The sequence below is a fragment of the Halichoeres trimaculatus genome, unplaced genomic scaffold, assembly GCF_033239565.1.
Source record: "Halichoeres trimaculatus isolate MK-OKI-2021-1 unplaced genomic scaffold, fHalTri1.1 fHalTri1_scaffold_2, whole genome shotgun sequence".
Classification (NCBI taxonomy): domain Eukaryota; kingdom Metazoa; phylum Chordata; class Actinopteri; order Labriformes; family Labridae; genus Halichoeres; species Halichoeres trimaculatus.
The window spans coordinates 18,680,754-18,700,019 of NW_027437180.1; the positions used below are offsets into that span (position 1 = coordinate 18,680,754).

The 19,266-nt window shown below is 37.3% G+C and overlaps 1 protein-coding gene across 1 annotated transcript; it reads left to right on the forward strand.

The window, feature by feature from the left end:
• Positions 1-6,857: 6,857 nt before the first annotated feature.
• On the forward strand, positions 6,858-18,227 carry stx10 (syntaxin 10). The gene is made up of 9 exons (XM_074661935.1): positions 6,858-6,966; positions 7,453-7,528; positions 9,176-9,269; positions 9,686-9,780; positions 11,404-11,466; positions 11,874-11,975; positions 15,143-15,249; positions 16,146-16,240; positions 17,389-18,227. Exons 1-9 carry the CDS (start codon positions 6,932-6,934, stop codon positions 17,463-17,465), a joined length of 744 nt encoding a protein of 247 aa, XP_074518036.1. The 5' UTR covers positions 6,858-6,931; the 3' UTR covers positions 17,466-18,227.
• Positions 18,228-19,266: the final 1,039 nt, after the last annotated feature.

Genomic DNA, 19,266 nt, shown 5'->3' on the forward strand with positions numbered 1-19,266 from the left:
TATACTACCGGATTTTAAAGGTATTGGAGGAAGAGACAAAATCCTGTCAGTTTTGTTGAAACAAATACAAATATGAGACGACAAAATTTGTTCATTTTGTCGTGGAATGACATCTGTATCAAGTTTATTCCAATCAAGAAAACCGAGGATTCATTTTTATTGCAGATTTCATTTACAGAGAAAAATATTCTTGCAAATATATGAACAAAATGTCTCAAAAAGCACTGTGTGAAATAGCTCTAACAATGAGTATGCAATACAAACAGGCTAAGTCGCAACCTACCGTGTTGACGAGATAGCCTGGTGAGAAATGAAACTGGTTATCCTTTATATATTGTCTACACATATAGATATTATACTTATCTAATGTATGTCATTTTATTTATTAAATCAAATAAAACAATAATATAGTTTATTTTTAGTCAAAGTGTAACTCCAACAACCGTTTTGAAATAAATGTAAAGGTCGCATTTCTACCTGATGTTGGATGGCATGAGGAACTGTTTGACAGACTTGCTGTGAAATGTTTGAGGACGTGTTTTTCAAGTAAGGGATTAAAGCTGAGGGAAGCCATCACGATCAGGAAAAGTAAGCTCGATATTATGAGAGTTATTGTTTATAGTCTGCTTTAAAAATAAAAAAAAAAGCCAGTAGCTTTTCGAAGAATTTGTGTGGGAGAAGGAAACGTGTCTCCAGTTTCTCGGGAGTTTTCAGCTCTCTCACATTCGCACTACGTCACTCTCTCGCATTCATTGGCATCCATATACGGCGTTTCCGGTAGTAAAGCCCCGTGGGGACGTGCTCTGTGGAAAAGCCGTGACGCCAACGCGCAGCCGCAGCTCACCCCTGCCCCTCCTCCCCTTCCTTTTCCCCTCGCTCTGTTCACCCGAGCACAGCGGTGGTGACGTCACATCTGCACCATATATGGAGTTGCCACCGGTGTGAATCGGGTTACTAAGCAGCAGCAGGACTGGGGTCAAATGGCAAGCGGCTGTCAGTCGCCAGGATTCTTTCAGGGGCTGCGGGGAACACGATATTATTGTGACGGACAAATGTCTGCAGTCAAAAGTATTCTATAATACACATAAAACATTAATGCCATTTTTTTTTTCTTTAAAAAAAAAAAAGGTAAAACAATTAAAATGCAAAACATTTTAATTGCTTATTTGTTTATTTAAACATATTTTGTCTGTAAAGCACAATTTCTCAAGTCTATGTTGTTGTTTTCTTGCACCACAAACACATCAGACTGATTATTGAGCAAAACACAGGTAATTCATACAACACCTGGATATGTTGAAGAAAGGCATATCTATATATTTTTGTACTTACAGGCTGGCACACATGCAGCAATAAGGTGGCAAAAATAAAAGAAGAAAAGTGCAGTAAACTTTGCAGAAATAACCATCAATTATGACATAAATCGGACGAGTTTCATAATCAATTGTCACTTAAATCATCCCAGCATGCCTTGAAATGCCACAAGACAACTGGCTGCCATTCAAGTATCACTCTGCGTTACATAAGAGCTCATTGAGAGTGCAAACTACACTCCATATCAGTAACATTAGCAGTCACTGCCCTGATTTGTCAGATGCTGTAAAAACATGCAAGCTGTAGCCATGGAAACCTCTTCCATCACTACTTTTTTCTTTGTGTGTGACGTGTACAAGGCACCTGAAGCATTAACACTATAATGGATACCAAATGTGTTTACAGTGAAAATATTCTGATGGTCCAGGTGGCAGTCGGGGAAATGATTGTTGAGAAAAAGTGACATACCACCTATAATTGAATAAAAGCTAGTTTAAAACTGTCAATATCACCATCTTATTGCATACCACAACATTTATATATATAGCAAAAGGGGAATCTGATAGTTTTTTGGAAAGTTTTCCTCTTAATTGCATATTCAAGGTAAGATTGAAAAAGGAAATGCTTTTTTAAAGTGTATTTATGAAAGCCTCAAAACAGAGAAAACTCAAGGTGCCTTTCATGGAAAATTCAAACCATATGTTTTATTAAAGCAATGAATACAAACTTTGATTATTTCAAATGGAGATGAAAGGGATGTAAGATGTGAAAAAATGCAACAGTGCAGATTAGTCTACATAAACAAAATGTTGACTTGTGATGAAATGAAGGCTGTCTCTGAATTCTTTACCTCTTTTTTTTTTTTCTTAACATATTCCTGCAGAACTATCGGATGTCCAATTACACCCACTGGACATTTTTTGTGTTATGTTTTGTCTTGTTGAATATATTTTCATTTTATATTCTTAAAGTTTTTTTTTTTTATCATAAAGTTTCTGCTGTATTACTTCCTAGTTTTTACCTTACTTCTGTGATGATTTTTTTTCTTTTTTTTTTTTTTTTTACAAAAATATGGACAAATTCCTTGCTGATGTAAATCTGTCCATAATCCTGATGCAATGATGATGAAAAGTTAATCAGAGTCGGTCAAACAACTCAGTCTGCACAAAATAATATCTGTTTGGTAAGAGATTCACAGGCCAAGCCATTCTCAAGTAGAAAAGGACCTAACATGACTTCACTTCAGGTCTGTACCCGAATGGTCTCTATGGTGACGGTTGTGTGTGATCATGCTTACCATGCCTCCACCTCAGGCCAAATGGGTGTGTGTGTGTGTGTGTGTGTGTGTGTGTGTGTGTGTGTGTGTGTGTGTGTGTGTGTGTGTGTGTGTGTGTGTGTGTGTGTGTGTGTGTGTGTGTTTGAGGGTGGGGCCTGTTTCCCCACAGACTCTCAGTACTTCCCTCTATAACATAAACACTGGTTGGTAGGACTGGGAAATGACCCAGTTGCCAAGATATGACATTTATGGTTAGAGAGCATGGAGACTGTTGCCGTAAATAGGGTAATATAAAGTTTGATAAGATCAGTTCTTTGTAGACTTCTATTGATCAGTGCACACTGTACCTGCATAAGGAATAGTAGCATTTTAAACTTGTGTCAAAAAAGAATTATAATATACTTTTTTTTCTAGTACTGAAAATGTTCTCTATTTTACAAACATTTCTGCCTACAGATGCTACAGGTTATGTTTGGCTACATTCTGTACATTGTTTTTATTTTAAAAGCTGAGGAAATGTATCTGTATTGCCGACAGTCAATACACTCTTCACTTTTCTACTAAACAAACTAATTCCTCAAGATTAGAAAAAAATGTTTATTTTATTTGAAGATAGCCGTATCAAACTCAAAAATGTTATCTGTATGGTGTTATATCATGCTGTATCATGTAGTGTCGTGTATTGTTTATAGACAAAGTGACGTGATGTCGCCTCTTTGTTTCTGGTACATAGTTTTGAAGCCCATTGATGATGGCAGTCATATTGGAAATGGTGAACTCTGCCAAATTTCTTTTGAGTTTGGATAACAATAATAGGCAGGCCTTTAGTCTCTTTGCAGACAGCTACTGTGTGCCATTTATTTGTCAAATCAACCTTATATTGGCAAAGAGCGTCAACTTAATAACTTAGAAATTTGGATAATAAAAATTTCTACAGTTTGTGCTGATAAAGAAATGACCGTTCATTGTTTGAACCAGACTCTGAAGATTAACTTTTTAAAGCAGTATGTGTGACAGCCTCAAGTGGACTCTTTAATGCACTTCTACATAGGCTTCATATTTGTAAACCAGGAGTTGCTGCTTGGTCTTGAGTTGTATTTTGTTGTGTCCGATTGTGACATACTCTATGACATCATGTAATTTTGTCCTGACAATGTGGTATCTCATTAGTATCTGAGTAGGATTATTTGATGCAGTCAAAAATAAGAATTATCTTTTTGTTTGTTTCTTTTTTACATACTCTAAATGAACGATACACCTTCTCTCAATACTAAATGGCATCCTTCCTTTAAAAGGTTTCAATATTTCAAAAGCAAACATGTTGAATATGAAAGAATACTACACCATCTATGTGTGTCTTTCAGGCTAAAATTGGCAAAACTGTAAAGGTTTGAACCAGTTTTACTGAACTCTGATAGCTGGTGGAAAAATCAAGAGTCATTGAATGAAGTATATTTAGACTGTCGGATAAAGTGGAAGAGCTGGTTTAATTCCTCCACAGACGTATGACTCAAACCCTGATTTCTGTTGTGTTTTGTCAAGGTGAATCTTGGCATCATTCATTAACAACTTACAGTATGTGATGTAGGGAATTATCTCTTATTATTTCTGTGTGACTTTGGCAAAAGAAGAAAACAGATGAAAGACATTTCTTCAGAACGAGACTTTTTTATCAGCATTGACTGAATGCATTCAGAAGCAGCTGCAGCAAGTTTGTGATTCCAGAGCTGAAAATAGGTCACCCTAACAAGGAGCTCTTGAAGACATCATGAAGGAACAGGTCAGGGTGTCTATTTATAGATCTACTGTGAGTGTTTTCTGCATCTTGTTGTCTACCAGCCAGTTTTCTTTGTTGTTCCATGGTTATTCATTTCTGACTTGGTTTAGTTTGAGCAGAGATTTTCCTGCTTCATCACCAATTTTTAAAATGAGTCACACTTTCCACTCAGGCAGATTTGCGGTCAGCTGTGTTGAACTGCAGGCGTAAAGTAGAGATAAATTTAAGTGATGCAACAAATAGAAATTATTTATAGCCCACTATCACAGCTGGCAAATAGAAACAAACAAACAACAGCCCTTCTCTTCAACATGAAGGTATTAATAGAACCCACAGGCTTTTGTAATGAGCGTTTTTTTTTTTTTTTTTTTTTTTTCTTATTTAAACTAAAGGTCTTGCTGATTTGTTATCACCAGATAGAGAAATTTGGGAGTTTTTATGAAAAGCAATTACTTTTATCTCTTTTATTTTAAATTAGTAAACTTAGGTTGTTTTTTTTTCCAATTTCATCACACCTTAAACTGTCTGTAATTTCTCAGGTGTGATGCTTATAGGGTTCAAATGACATTACTCCATTTTTAAGTGGTAACCTAGGGTTTCTTCTTTCAGCATTTCAATCTTGAACCTTTGACAAAACAAAACAATGCAATATAATAAAACACAACATAACACGGTACTATAAGATACATTCTGAATCTACAGGACCCAGTGAGATAGTATATGATACGATACGATACATTATGATAAGACGCTATGAGAAGCAATGAAACCCAATTTGGCATGATACAGTCTATAATATGATATGGTGTGGTTGTGCTATGACATGGTATAAGGATGGTACAATGTCATGAGGTACACTAGAGCACATAAATAAATGAAAATCTACAATAGCATAGATGGGATACAATATGATATGATAAAATAGAAGAGACAAGATATTAAACAGTAGAATAAAATACACCCAGAAATAATATTATTGACTATGACACACTACAATAAATTACAGTACAATTTAGTACATGTCATTAGTATACAATAGTAGACCGAAATGCATAATATGATACATTACAGAATTAACTAATTTGACACTATAGGATAGAATACAATGAGATGAAGTATGATGTGATATGATATGATATGATATTGTTTTTTTGCTGTTGTTTTTTTCTTTTTAAATAATCATTTAAAATGATTATGCACTGTCCTAATGTATTTCAGTTATTATTATCTCATAATCTTATTATTGTATGCGGGTGCTGGAGCTGTTGTATTCCTTAACTATTGGGAAATAGCCTCCTTAATCTAAAAGTGGAACTGTATAGTCATAAAGTCGCGAGTTCCTTCATCTTAACCACACTTACACAGAGAACAACCACCAAGCACCATGTTAAAAAAAAAATCTCTGTAAGATCAGAAAGCAATGGAAAGGGGAAAAAATTAAAAAATTGAGTGTTGTGAGTATCACTTATAACTGTGGCTGTTAGTTTTCACAGGACAGTAATGAAGGAAGAGGAGTGAGGGGGGAGCAGAGGAAACAGGATGAGGACAGGAAGGAAGGAGGGAGGTGAACAGGATAGGGTGGGATGGAGAGAGGAACCCCCACAGGAACAGAGACAGATGAGAGGGACAGGAAGCAGAGCTCTAAAGAGAGAACACACACACATTACTGAGGATCTGCTGAGCCAGCAACACTGCATTCATCCACACCTGGATGCTGGATACTTCTTGTTCATTTTTGATGAGAGGCCAATGTTTGCTGAGAATTTTCATTTAACTTGCCTGGCAGAGTTGAAACAGAAATGTGAAGTTTTTATGTATATGTAATGTAAGGTTGTTTTTAAACAGGTTGGGCTTGGTTATATTTTAAATAGTATTTTCTTTGTTGCAAAGCACATTGGTGCTTATACTATACACAAATCGTTCAAAACACATTAAAATGTAGCATTGTGAATTTAGAAAGAAAACCTGTATTTAAGACCATTTTGTTGCAAATAAGTTTTACAAAGAATATTTTGATCCTAAGAAATCCCCAAGTCAATATAAACCTTCATCTTCTTCCACAATGTGTACACAAAGAGTTAACAGCAGTCCACTGCCTCTGTCTGTATAAACTGTCCCACTTAACTACAAACACAGGCAGTGATTGCAAAGATGTTTCCAGGGTAACTAATCTTATACAGATGTGTACAATACCAGTAACTCCAATCTTGGCAGTTTCCACAAGCCCGTTTCCCCAAACATTCCCCCAGTTTTCCTCCAGTCAATGGTATTGAAAATCTCAGAGATGTGCTGGCCGATTTATTTTTTGCATGATCAAGCTTTCATAAGTTTGTGCAGGAAAGACTTGATACAATGCCAAATGATGCATTAGGGTGGCTTTGGTGTTCAAACAGTGTCACTCTTATTACAATAAATGTTTGTTTTTGTTGAGAGAAAAAAGGTTGATAATAATACCACAGACTATCATCGTACACAGAAGGGTGAAGTCCGAGTGACATTGAACACCCTTTTGAGTTATGCCTACGTAGTGCGCATGCGGCGTGACTAAAGCGGAAGTAAGCGACATGTCGATAGAAGACCCATTTTTCGTTGTGAAGGGGTGAGAAACATACTAATTTAAAGCCTAAAACGCAGCGTCACTCATTTTTTTCTGATGCTGTTGTAATTTTCAAGCTAAATTCGACAAAGAATGAGTTGTTTCTGTAAAAGCTAAGTTATATTACCGAAATTAGCTCTAATGCTAGCAAGAGCTAACTAGCCTTTGAGCTAACATCTGCGAGGAGACAACGAGTATGTTGATGTTTGTTTATACTCATAAACACCTTTATTGCAAGGTGTAATCTTTTCAGTTTCTTGTGTTTCAAGTGGCTATAAAGAAAACACGTGTTTCTCTGGAACTGGCATGCCAGGCAGTTTGCACTGTGTTGTGAAGTTAAAGGGAGACGTGAAATGCAGCTTGTGTGTTTGTTTTGGTTAAACGGGGAGTGCAGCAGCAGAGTTAAACTTGAAAAACAGCCAGGTGTCTTCACGGTGAAGTCAACCAGTTAACAATGTATGGGTTTTGTTTACATGCATGTTTATTCAGGGAGGTGCAGAAGGCCCTGTCTCGTGCTCGCAGCCTGTTTGATAGGTGGGAGGAGTTGTTGCAGGATGGGACTCAGGTAAGCAGACCTTCACGTGCTCATACTACCACAACATAAATCACTGTCCTCAAGCTATGAGCTCTCGTCAGTCATTATGTTTAGATATATGGGTGGATTCACTGTCAAACCACTCCGCCTTACTATCTTCACTCATTGCTACAACCAAATCAAAAGCATGAGGGTAAGACCTTAGACTGATGGTGGCCCATAAAGCTCAACAGGCTTGAATTATAGTTGAAATTAAATCTCAGTGAAATTATGAACTGCAACAGATCACAGAGAAGCAACTGATTAACTAAATATTAGTCATAAATAGTTTGGTTTAATGAAGGTTTTGACAATTCTATTGATCAGTTTAAGGTATTTTTAGGAAAGCATTTTAGATTATTTGATTTTGGCATCTTAAATATAAATATATTTGCTGTTTTATTTCCTCTTTTATAACAGACTACTGTTACGATGCGGCAGACAAAAATGTTGAACAAGATTTTATCATATTCACCATATCCAAATACACACATAGATCAATGATGGTGATGTTTGATGCAGCTTCTAAAAACAGGTTCACTGTTTTTTAAAAGCAGTAGGTGCTGAATTCCTACATATTTCAAAAAAACAACTTTGTCTTAAACCAATTGCATGGGTTTTTATATGGTTATAGTGCGATTTAAAGCATGTGTTTTGTCATAAGTCATATAAGTTTTGTTTTTCCCTTAGTAAATTATTTTATGTTTTCATTTTTTTTTTGTTTAAAAAGACCTTTTATTTTTGGTATAATTGTTTGATTTTGTTTCTTGGTTTCACTCATCATGTGTTTTTAGCCAATTGATTAATGTATTTTCAAACTGGGGGAACAAAGAATATTAATTTGAACTCAAAGTGCAATTTTTAGATCTCTTGTGCCATAAGCCAGTTTTATATGACACTTTTATATTCAGTTGTGAATTGGCTTTGAAATACATTTTGGACTCACTTGGATTATCCCACATGCGCTGCAGTCAGAAGTGATCACGCATGCACTCACCAGAAAATGCTGTCATAAATGAAGTAAAATATACCATATAAACTGGATATTACAGCAAATCTCACTCGCCTGCAGGCTGTCAGTTGGGCATTTTAGCGTTTCATTATGGCCATAAGAAAACACAATACTGTGTACAGAAGGAAGCTTGAAGAGCAACTTTATTTGTTGAATTTGATGACAGAGTAGCAGTGCTGCTCACCATTTTGTCACCTAGACAGAAGAGATAGTGTGACAAAATTGAACATCTATTCTGTTTGTCGTTAAATTGTTCTTAAGTTGTAGTGAGTTCTGGCTATGTAATGTTTACATTATATCAAAGTGTTTTGTGGTGAGAATGTACTCCCTTCACAGAAATATGACTCACTTATAACGTTTTAACTATGATGCCTTTTTGTGTCCTAATGATGTTTGCATTCTCAACGAATCCCTTTCCATGATTTTGTTATTGCAACAACCTCTTTAAATCTTTATTTGGCAAAGGTAGTGTTTGTTCCATCACCGTTCAGAGTCAGATGACTCACACATTCCATGGCATAGCACGACGACTCCTGAATGTAAACCAGTTCTGTAAGCAGCTGATAACAAAGACGTCAGTGTAGTTTATATTTAGTAACACAGTGTTTCCTGGTTTTTCCTGGCAGGTAACACGTGATGAACTCGACTGGAGCACCAATGAACTGAGGAACTGTCTAAGGGCCATAGATTGGGACCTAGAGGACCTCAGTGAAACCATCAGTATCCTTCTGACACGAAAATACTGCCTCACAACTCACACTTTCACATTACAGACAATATTTTGAAAACAGTTTTGTAGTGTAACTCTATCTCTGCCCTCTTTATCTGTAATCTTTATTTTGGAATGGTGTTTTGCTTCTGAGGACCAAAACGTACTTCATGTTAATTTTTTTTTAATTACTTAAGGAACAAGTTATAAAATACTTTCTTAAATACATGGAGGAAACAATTTAGATCAACTTCTGTTTGTTTTCACTGCCAACAGCAATTTCTAGATGTCTCCAACCTAATTGTCAAGTCACTTAATAATCGATTTGAAGCTTTCTGGAAAGTGCTGCAGAGTTTTAACACCACACAATACTTTGAGGAAGGTCAGATGTGTCTTACACTGTGTGTTTGGTCCTGAACGAGCCCAGATATTGTGGAGTCCAACCCCGGGAAGTTCAAACTGGGAGACAATGAACTTCAGGAGAGGAGAGACTTTGTGGAGAGAACCAGGTCATCTGTCCAGGTAAACTTCCACAACTTTTTTTTTTGGTCTTAAAATTATATTTCCTTTTTATGCCTTCAACCAGAGAAGACTGAGCAGGGGAAAAAAAGAGCAAGAAAGAGGTCACAGATTTGACTTACGCCACTGTATTGAGGACATGGGGCTCACAGGGTGCGACATAAACCACAAGGTCACACCTGTGACCTAGCTCCTGCAAATCTATTATGTGTTACTGCTTTAGTTATCTAAAATACTGAGATGCCAAATCCTCTTATCGTGTCTATTATTCTTGTCACTTTGTGTTTTTTGTAACAACGCTTAATTTGGCTTGTGATTATTTAACTCAGTTTTCATTAAAGAAATATGTATAACAGGAGCAACACGTAAATCAGTATGAGTGATTTTGTCATGTCATTCAATTTTATTTCCAAAACATTCATGTTGACATACTTACCCTCAGAAAAAGAAAAGCAGAAGTGACACATTAATTTAGTAGATGTGTAGATGTTAGATACTTAGCTACCAGAGTGCACCAAATAAAAGAGCCCTAGAGAAGAACTAATTTGCATAAGACTAAGATATTATAAAGAAAATATTAAGAGAAAGCAATAAAAGAATAATGTCTAAATAAAACATCAGGATGGACTTACAAGGTCAGCAGTCAAACATAGAAGCCGAGTTAGAAAAGAAGTAAAACAAAGAAGATATTTCAAAATGATTAACAACAGCAAAAACAACTCTGAAACAATTACGGACAATCGATTGAATAAAAAAAAAAAGAAGGAAAATATACATCAGAAAAAGTTGTACCTACGTAGAAAAACTGACTACCACAAAGTTTTGTTTTGAAGAAATGTGCTTTTAAAGAAAAAAAAACATTAAATATAATAAAGATTGGGCTGTGATTTGTAATTTGTCTTTATGTTTCCAGATTGATGAATTTATCTCTTTATTTTCTTCTACACTATATCATAGCACTGTTATGGCATCCATTCATTGTATCACAAGTTGATAAAAATTATTACAAACCACTGACTACCAGGGTCTGGTATTTGTGTAGAAGATTTTTGTCTGCAGAGCAGCACGTGCTGGTTTTATATTTAAAGGCAGCGATGAGAGGCCGTGTTGGAAGGAGGATGGTGCTCGGAAAAGTTCTGCTTTGTTTTGGGAAGGAATGTGTCAGTAACAAACCACAGAGACTGTGCAGGCCAGACGACGTCAAGCATGAGTCAAAGCAGCAGCTCCAACACAGAAAAATTAGTGTGTTTATATTTTCATTGTTTTTATGGTGAGGAGACATGTTATTGATTATTCATCAGTACCTGTCAGCGTGTTTACCTGCTCTGCACCTGATTGAGTAGCAGTGCAGACACAGTGGAAAGCATGAGTCAGTTCGTAACACACAGGTCTTGCAGGCAAAGGTAAAAACCTTTAAATAGATCAGAGATGAATGGAGTCATCTGAGGTGTAACAAAGACATTTACTCATACGAACAAAAGACTCTCTGGCATTTTAAATTCCCTCTCTGGTTTTTCTGGATCAGGAGAAGCAGAAAAGAGTGTCTGCACCTAACTGGTTTTTACAGGTCTCTGCTGTGGTTGTGAAACATTGTCACGCTCATTGTGTTTATTTTTGTGTGTGCAGGAGATGAAGGATCAGCTGTCCAGCCCCTCTGCTGTAGCTCAGGCAGAGAAGAAGAACAGACAGGTCAGTGGATGTTTAAGCCTGAGGTTTAAAACCATATTTGTAATACAAAATAAATCTCATTACAAGAAAAGCCCATTTTCAGGGATTTCTGACTTTGTTTGAAAAGTCATCGCACAGATTTCCCATGGCTCCTTGCTCGAGCCTCATTTTGACTTCTGTCTGAGCTGCCGTGCTGGCAGGTCACTGACACATTTTCATCTGACACACCAAACAAATGATTTCATCATCCTGTGATTTGGAAAGTTTCGTGGTCACCACCAGCTGCAAAGTAAACCGTCAAACCCACAGTTTCCACCACTGGGCCTACGGTTGCAACGTTCAGAAAAGTCATTCAATGCTCTGTTTTTTTCCTCTTTGCTAACTTTGTGTCTTATTTGCATGTGTCTCGTTTGTGTGTGTTTATCCAGGCTCTGCTAACTTCATCAGGTCAGGATAGATCATCGGGGCTGGAGGCTCATATGGTGTCTACAAACTCCAGATACATCCAGGAGCAACAGGAGCAACAACAGGTAGAGGAGGAGGGAAAATAAAAGAAAGAGAAATCATGCAGAAGATGGAAATATGAATGTAATAGTTATACACATGAATTAAGAAGGTGGGGAAATGGATATGAGAAAAGTAGGGGGAGGGGCAAAGAACAGCCAAAGTGAAAAAGGAGAATTAATGAAGACCTTACACATTTTGAGGTATATAACGATACAGAAATTGGATTTATTTCCTGTAGTTTAAAACAGCTGGCAGCAGCTCTCTAGATCAAGTGGATTAACTATAATCAGGCCAATTCAAAGTCCTTTCTTCTGCTTGAGGCAGCCTTAAATTGTGTGTCTGGTGACATTTATGAAATGATGACTCTCAAAGTAACACTCTGTTTTGGTTTGGTTAATCACAGAGAAGATAAGTGGAAACTTCTGTGCAGATTAATCTCACTCTGACGTCACTAACCACTGGTCTTGCAATAATCTACTTCAATTAATTTATATATTTGATGAAAAAAACATGCTGCAAAGATAATTGGCCTTCAAATCTATCATTAAATCACCTCGAGAACGGTACCATCACATATTGATGAGGAGCACAATCTGCCCCTACTCTCTACTCCACCCTTAGCTGCCACAGGCTTTACTGAGAAACACACCACGGCACTGCCATCACTGTTTTACAAGCCTGCAACTTCTTCTAATTATATAGATATTTACAAAAAATCATTTTCAACACTGCACTTTCTGCACCTCAAAAAGTAAAAACAAGAGGACAACTAAAATTGAGCTAAGAAAGCTGAGAAAAAGCTATGAAAAATAAAATTATGAGGTAATGCAGACTACATAAGTGCACATATTAAGCAATGCTTGTCACATTATTGAAATTAAGAATAAACAATTTATTTTTTGCAAAGCCAGTAACTGTTGGGTTATTCTTGACAGAATTGTGAGAAATTCACAAACGTGTATTTTGTTCCCTTCGATCGGGAGAAAATGAATTGAAGTTGTTAAAAAAATCTGTTTGAAAGTCGATATTGTGTTTTGGATCAGATCTATGTGAACAGAGCACATGTATTGTCAGCTGATGCTGAGACACTGCTTGTTTTTTGAGGTTCTGTTACCAGACGAAGATTCAAAGACAGGATCACACTGCAACCTTAGACACTGAGACTGATGGAGCGTAGGCCCCCGCTGCAGTCCTACTATAAAAACCATGTCTCTGTCTAATTTTCTTGGTATCACACAGCGAGTAAAGGGGAAGAAAGCTAAATGTAGGTGGAAAGGTTATTTTTGAAGTCTTAGTGAGAAAAAGGCTTTTTCTATTTCCTGTGGTTTTTGAATGATGAAACCTTGTCTCCACACATCCTGTGTGTGAGGTCGAGTTTCTTGTCAAATCAGATGAAAAACACCGAGCTCAGTCACATCTTTGATTCAATGATGAAAGAGAAAATTTCCCACCCGACTGAGTTTCATAAGCTCAACTAACAGGAAGTCTGTGTGACGCTATGTTCTCAGGTGTTCTTTTAGCGTCTACTGTATGTACAGGACAGTGAAGAGAGCGTGGGAGGAGAGAGTGAGGATGACATGCAGCAGATGTCCAGGGTTGGCATCAAACTGTAGCCTTTACTCTGTAAACTGTATTTAGCTAAACTGATGACCTCTGTCATTATTTTTGAAAGCAAATTTCACCACCAACACAAACTCATTTACTGACTTAACATAAAAATGTAGAAACTGTGCTCAGGGTCATTTTTATCACACAGGAAATACTTTGAAGTCTGTTTTTAGTCTTGAGTCATATCAACCAATTGTTAATCAGCCTGAAAAACAGCGCATGCTGTGGAGCAAAAGCAGGCAGAGCACTGTCTACGTAATGGCATAGGATCTCCCATCAAGCTGTGATTTGACAACAATTTATTCACCTCTGTAAATGGATATCTTCATGCAAGTTAAGCAAATCTGGGTCAGTTTTAAACCTGAGTGACAAATTAGCTCAATGCTGTGTCCTGAACACCGTCAGTATTTGGATTTTCAGCTTTCCCTTAATGTATCAGAAATAATCAAACTGACCTCCAGTCAACACAAAATTAAATCAGTTTTTTTTCATATCATCTTCAGAACAGACCTGAGTTGTGTTTTGACTTTTTACCAGTCTTTAGAGTTTGGCAAATTCAAAGTTAGTGTGAAGCTTTTGTGAAGCTTATATTAATTTACAGGGACCAGTTTCTGAAACCTTGCTTCATAAAGTGTACTAAGTAGATGTCAAACATATTGCCATGACCAATTTGCCACCCCAGTGCCTGATTATGCTTCCAAGATTAAAACAGAAGTTTTAGATACTCCTACATTAAGAAATACAAAAAGGATAATATCAACCACATTTTCAGATTCTAAACTTCACAACTTCATCAATTTCTTCTTATGCATAACATCAACTCTATGCTTTGACAGTGTTTAAGTTTCGCATGGTAATGTAGTTTTTTACTGCTCACTAAGAAGTTCTGCTGTGTGTTTCTTACCAGCTGAGAGTCTTTTTTTCTGGTTTGTAAATGAAAAATTACCAAAAGTGTGGAGCTCTGTGTTTTTATTTATTTATTTTGCCATTTGATGGATAACTGATTTATAACTATCACCCGTTTATACATGCTGATGAGAAGAGCAACGTAACGAACCAGCAATGAGGTACACTCTGACAAGCAGGGGTGGACCTGACTTTCTAGACTGGGGTGCCCCGACCAAGGCACTGACTTATGCAGGGATGCATGAATTTTGTGTAGCCCACACTAGAACAAATGGCATTTACTTTTGCTTGTTTGTTTGTAATAGAATTACAAGATTAACAGGCTACAGCTTTAAAAACAAAACAAAAAAAAAATCAAATGTTTATATAAGGTCATGGTTAGGGCGCTGCTGCTGCTGTTTGTTTGTTTTGACCATGAGCAGATGTACAATAAAATATGTGAGAAAATGAGGTCTGTGTAAACTGCTGGGCTGCATTGAAGGGTTTCTGTGGTTTTATAAACAGAAAATATTTAAATTTGTTTTGACCGTTTTACATAGTCTCTTAATTTTTCCACCAAATTTTAGATAAGATAAGATCAGAAAAACGTTTTGATTCAGAATGTTTACCCTGAGTTTGATCACTTTTCTGAATGGCACTGAGGATGGAGAGTAACTCTGTGTTTGTTGGTGCACAGCTGATCATTCAGGAACAGGATGAGCAGTTGGAGTTGGTGTCAGGCAGCATCAGAGTCCTCAAAGACATGTCGGGACGCATCGGGGACGAGTTGGACGAGCAAGCTGTGTGAGTGCACACACAGTCACACACACACGCACACACACACACACAAACAATACAATGGTGCATTTTGAAATGCCTCTGCTAGTAACTGGTAATAAGTAAATACTAGTAGTAGTAAAAAAAGATACACATCTGCAGAGAAACTGTACATTGCTGAGCACAAAGGAGAGAAATGCAGGAGACAGTCCAACTTCTCCAACTTGTGGCCCCCAAAGATAGAAATATTCCAGATTCTACTGTTATTCTTTCCTGTTTTCTGAGAGTCATCTCAAGGAATTCTGGGAAATGTAGGAGTCATTATACCTGAAGTAAAATCGAGAAGTCAGAAAAATTGTAAGATTCTTTATACAGCTCAAAAATGAGACCAATGACTGAGTCTGGTGGTTTTTTATGAGACCGTGAAGGCTTTGGTCAGTTTGCACTTCATTTTCCTTTCCCTTTCTTTTCTTAACTTTATATTTTCATCAGCTATTAAAGAAAGATGAGCCTCAGACCAGCTCCATGCCTCCAGAAAATAAGGACAGGCTATAAATCACCTTGACTGAATCATGGAAAGTTTAGTTGTCCCTCCTCTCCTCTAGCACCACCTTCAGGACAAACACCATCACCTTCAGACATACACTTTATCTCTAGGGAGAAAAATATTTTTTAGCTGACATGAAAAACTTCAAGGACATTATGAAAACTGTTGCCTTCATTGACGAGAGCAGTGTTTGTTTTCTACAGCACTCTAACTCACAGAACACGCCACACTTCTCCTCCCAGATAGTGTTAAAGAAACAAAGTTCTCTCCATATTTTGGATTATCTAACTTTATTGTGAATCATTTGTTTTGCTTCAGGTGTTTGTCAGTAAGTATTTGTATGAAATAACTGTGAACTCTTCTTGTTGGTTTTCAGCATGTTGGGAGACTTTGGAGACGAGATGGACCAGACGTCATCTCGTATGGACTCAGTCCTGAAGAAGCTAGAGAAAGTCTCACACATGACCAGCAGTAAGTTAACACAGGACTGACAGAATCACTATTTGTAATGATCCCTTAGTGTCACTAATTTGCTGCTGAACCGAAAACCTTTTATATGGTTGACAATATTTTCTGTTTAAAAAGGTTTGTGAAAAATGTCATTTTTAACATTTCTGAGATTTACCCGTATGTTTTCATTTAATCAGTCAGATTTGAAGTAAACAAGACACACAGCAGCTCTACAATGAAGACAGGAAAACACTGAGCACTCGTCTAAAATGCCCTTGTTATATATAGAAATATAACATGATTTTGTTACTGAAACATTTCAAAGAGACAGTTTTTTTATTATTATTCTCTGCTTTTAGAATTGGAATTCAGCATATCAACCTTTTTTTAATCTACAGACCAAATACCCTCACCAAAGAGCCTAAATTTATTTAAATTAACTCTACTTCCAAGAAGCTGCCATTCTCCATCACTGATCCATACTAAAGCAGTGTTATTTAAAACAATCTCACATATCAGGGTAACTATTAACTGTTTTAGCAACTCTTTAAAATTCACAGTATTCCATGTTTTGCCAAAATCTAACAATATGCTGTTTCTACATCCACCTCTGGTTCAGTTCAGTATTGTTTTTTGTCTTTAGCTTTAGGCTTATCTTAAATTTCAAGTCACATTACTCTGCATATGTCAAATTTTTACATTTTTTTGAATTATTCTCCTTTGACACATAATCAAATGTGAAGCCTACTTGTTTTAGTTGCTCATCACAATTTTCCTAAACATACGATCTTCAAAACTCCTTTTCTGTCAGAAACAAGAGACCAAACCCAAATAATACAGTTTTCATTGCAAAAAATGAAGTCATCATGGTTCAGAGGTTGTAACCTGTGAATATTTTACCAGGAGAAGAATAGAATAAAGGTTTTCATGAAGTTGTTCTTGTATTTGATCAGCACAAACGCTGAAACCGGATAGAACAATAAACTAGACTCTACCTGCTGGCTCAAAACATCCAATAAGTGTACTTTCCAAAAGCTTGAACTGTCTCTTTGCATTTACAGTTTTAATATTTCTATTTCAATACATCACCACATGAGGAACAAATAAGCTGAACATCAGTTTTAGCCGGAGTGTGAAAATTCTAAAGACGATCCTGTTTTCTTCGTTAGGTCGGAGGCAGTGGTGTGCCATCGGCGTTCTGGTTGCCATCATGATTGTCGTCCTCATCCTCTTCTTCGCGCTCTGATACCAATGACCTCTGACCTTCAACATACATTAAGTGTTTCCTCTCTGTTATGAAGGACGGACAGATGGACAGACACAGGAACAAATGGCGTGTCCCACCCCCCTTACATTTCTTCACTCCAAGGAGAAACTGGTGACGTGCAGAGATTTGAATCCTCCTCTTCTCTGTTTTGAATGACTCCAGTGAACAGCACTGCTTTTGGCAGAGGGAGGAGCCCGGCGGTGTTATATATTTCAAAATGGTTCATATCGGTTTTTATTGGAAGTGTGTGTGTCTAAATGAGGGAGGGTCTGCTGCTGTCAGGTTTAAAACACAAAAATGTGCAAATCAGAGCGGTTACACACACACACACACACACACACACACACACACACACACACACACACACACACACACACACACACACACACACACAGTTTTGAGTTCACACTAATCAACTTTTTATTTCAATTAACTTTGTTTTTGTTGATAAATGAGTAAAAAAAAAAAACACTTAAAACACTGATTGGTGATAGTAGGAGTGGTCTTATTTTACCATCTGTACTTAGTTTTAACATGCTGGCTGGCTTAAAAACAACATGTTTCAAGAAGTGAAGGTTTGATTTTTTTATAAACAATGTCACTTAGATCAGTGAAAGTGCTTTGTTTTTGTGTGTTGATTTTAAAGAAAAAATTACAAGAAAAAGGCAAATTTTTGTGTTTTACACTGACAGAGCAGTGTGGGAGGGGAGAGCTGGGTTTTCAGTGTTGCCTTAACTATATTTTTATATTGTGACTGTGCAGTATGTTTATGTGCCTATAAATGAAATTAAGTGGAGAACTAATGGCAAGTAACAGAATAATGACAAGATAAAGAGAGACAAAAATGATTGTAGCTGGTGTTACTGTTACAGTTAATCCAGGAGCGATGAAATCAGCTGTTGTGAAAGAAGAAAAAAAAAAAGCATGAAATGAAGCTGCCCACCCTAAAACGTCATGCCAGAAACCGTCCACATCAGTACTGTCTTTACCAAGAGTAGGAAACGGTTCATCTCCCCCTCAATCTGTCTCAGTGAGGTGAAGTGAGGTCTGCAGCCCGCCGCCTCGCCGCCCCTGCAGGCGGCTGAAGCACATGATTGGCTGCAGCTTTGTTCCTCTCACTGGGGGGATGAGAGACAACCTTGGCTTGGAGCGAATGGGTTCGCCTGTTTTATTGAAAAGCTTTAGCTAATGAGAGGACGAACAGTTGCTGGGCAGGATGTCTCTGACAGGGGCCCACATCCAGGCTCACAGCGCCCTCTGCTGGATGCAGAGGGTCATGTTTTTCCTTTGTGTCATGTCAGGTAACACTGCCCACGCAAGGGTGTGTGCAGTGTTGTACAATATAAGATTTGATGCTTTAAAATGTGTCTTAATTACATTATCATTGTACACACTGAAGTCTAACTGTGTGATCATTTTGTGTCTGTTCCAAATAATTAAGCTAAAATCTAACCAAAAGCAACATTTTTCCTCCTTTTTCACCCAAAAGTCAAAAGTAAGACATGCAGGACTCAGAGCAGGGGACGTCTTCCTGCTGAAGCTTTATTTAATCTTCCTGTCCCGGTGGTTCATGTGTTCCTTTAATGTGGTCTTACTTATTCAAGCCCTCGACGCCTGAACGCTTCAGCGGGGAAAATTAACTGAAAAGAGCTGTGAGCATAAATGAAGCATCATGTGGTTTCCACTTAAAAGTCATGAGTCACTGAAAGACCTCACGCAAAGCAGAGGTCTGTGGAGATAAAGACCTCTCAAACGACAGGCAAATTTCTCACACACACTT

What these genes read in the sequence shown, in the direction of transcription:
- stx10 (XM_074661935.1), top strand. Translation starts at nt 6,932, where the DNA reads ATGTCGATAGAAGACCCATTTTTCGTTGTGAAGGG. An exon ending in GGACCTCAGTGAAACCATCA is followed by an intron (nt 9,270 to 9,685) that starts GTATCCTTCTGA and finishes GAACGAGCCCAG; the next exon opens with ATATTGTGGAGTCCAACCCC. An exon ending in GAGTTGGACGAGCAAGCTGT is followed by an intron (nt 15,250 to 16,145) that starts GTGAGTGCACAC and finishes GTTGGTTTTCAG; the next exon opens with CATGTTGGGAGACTTTGGAG.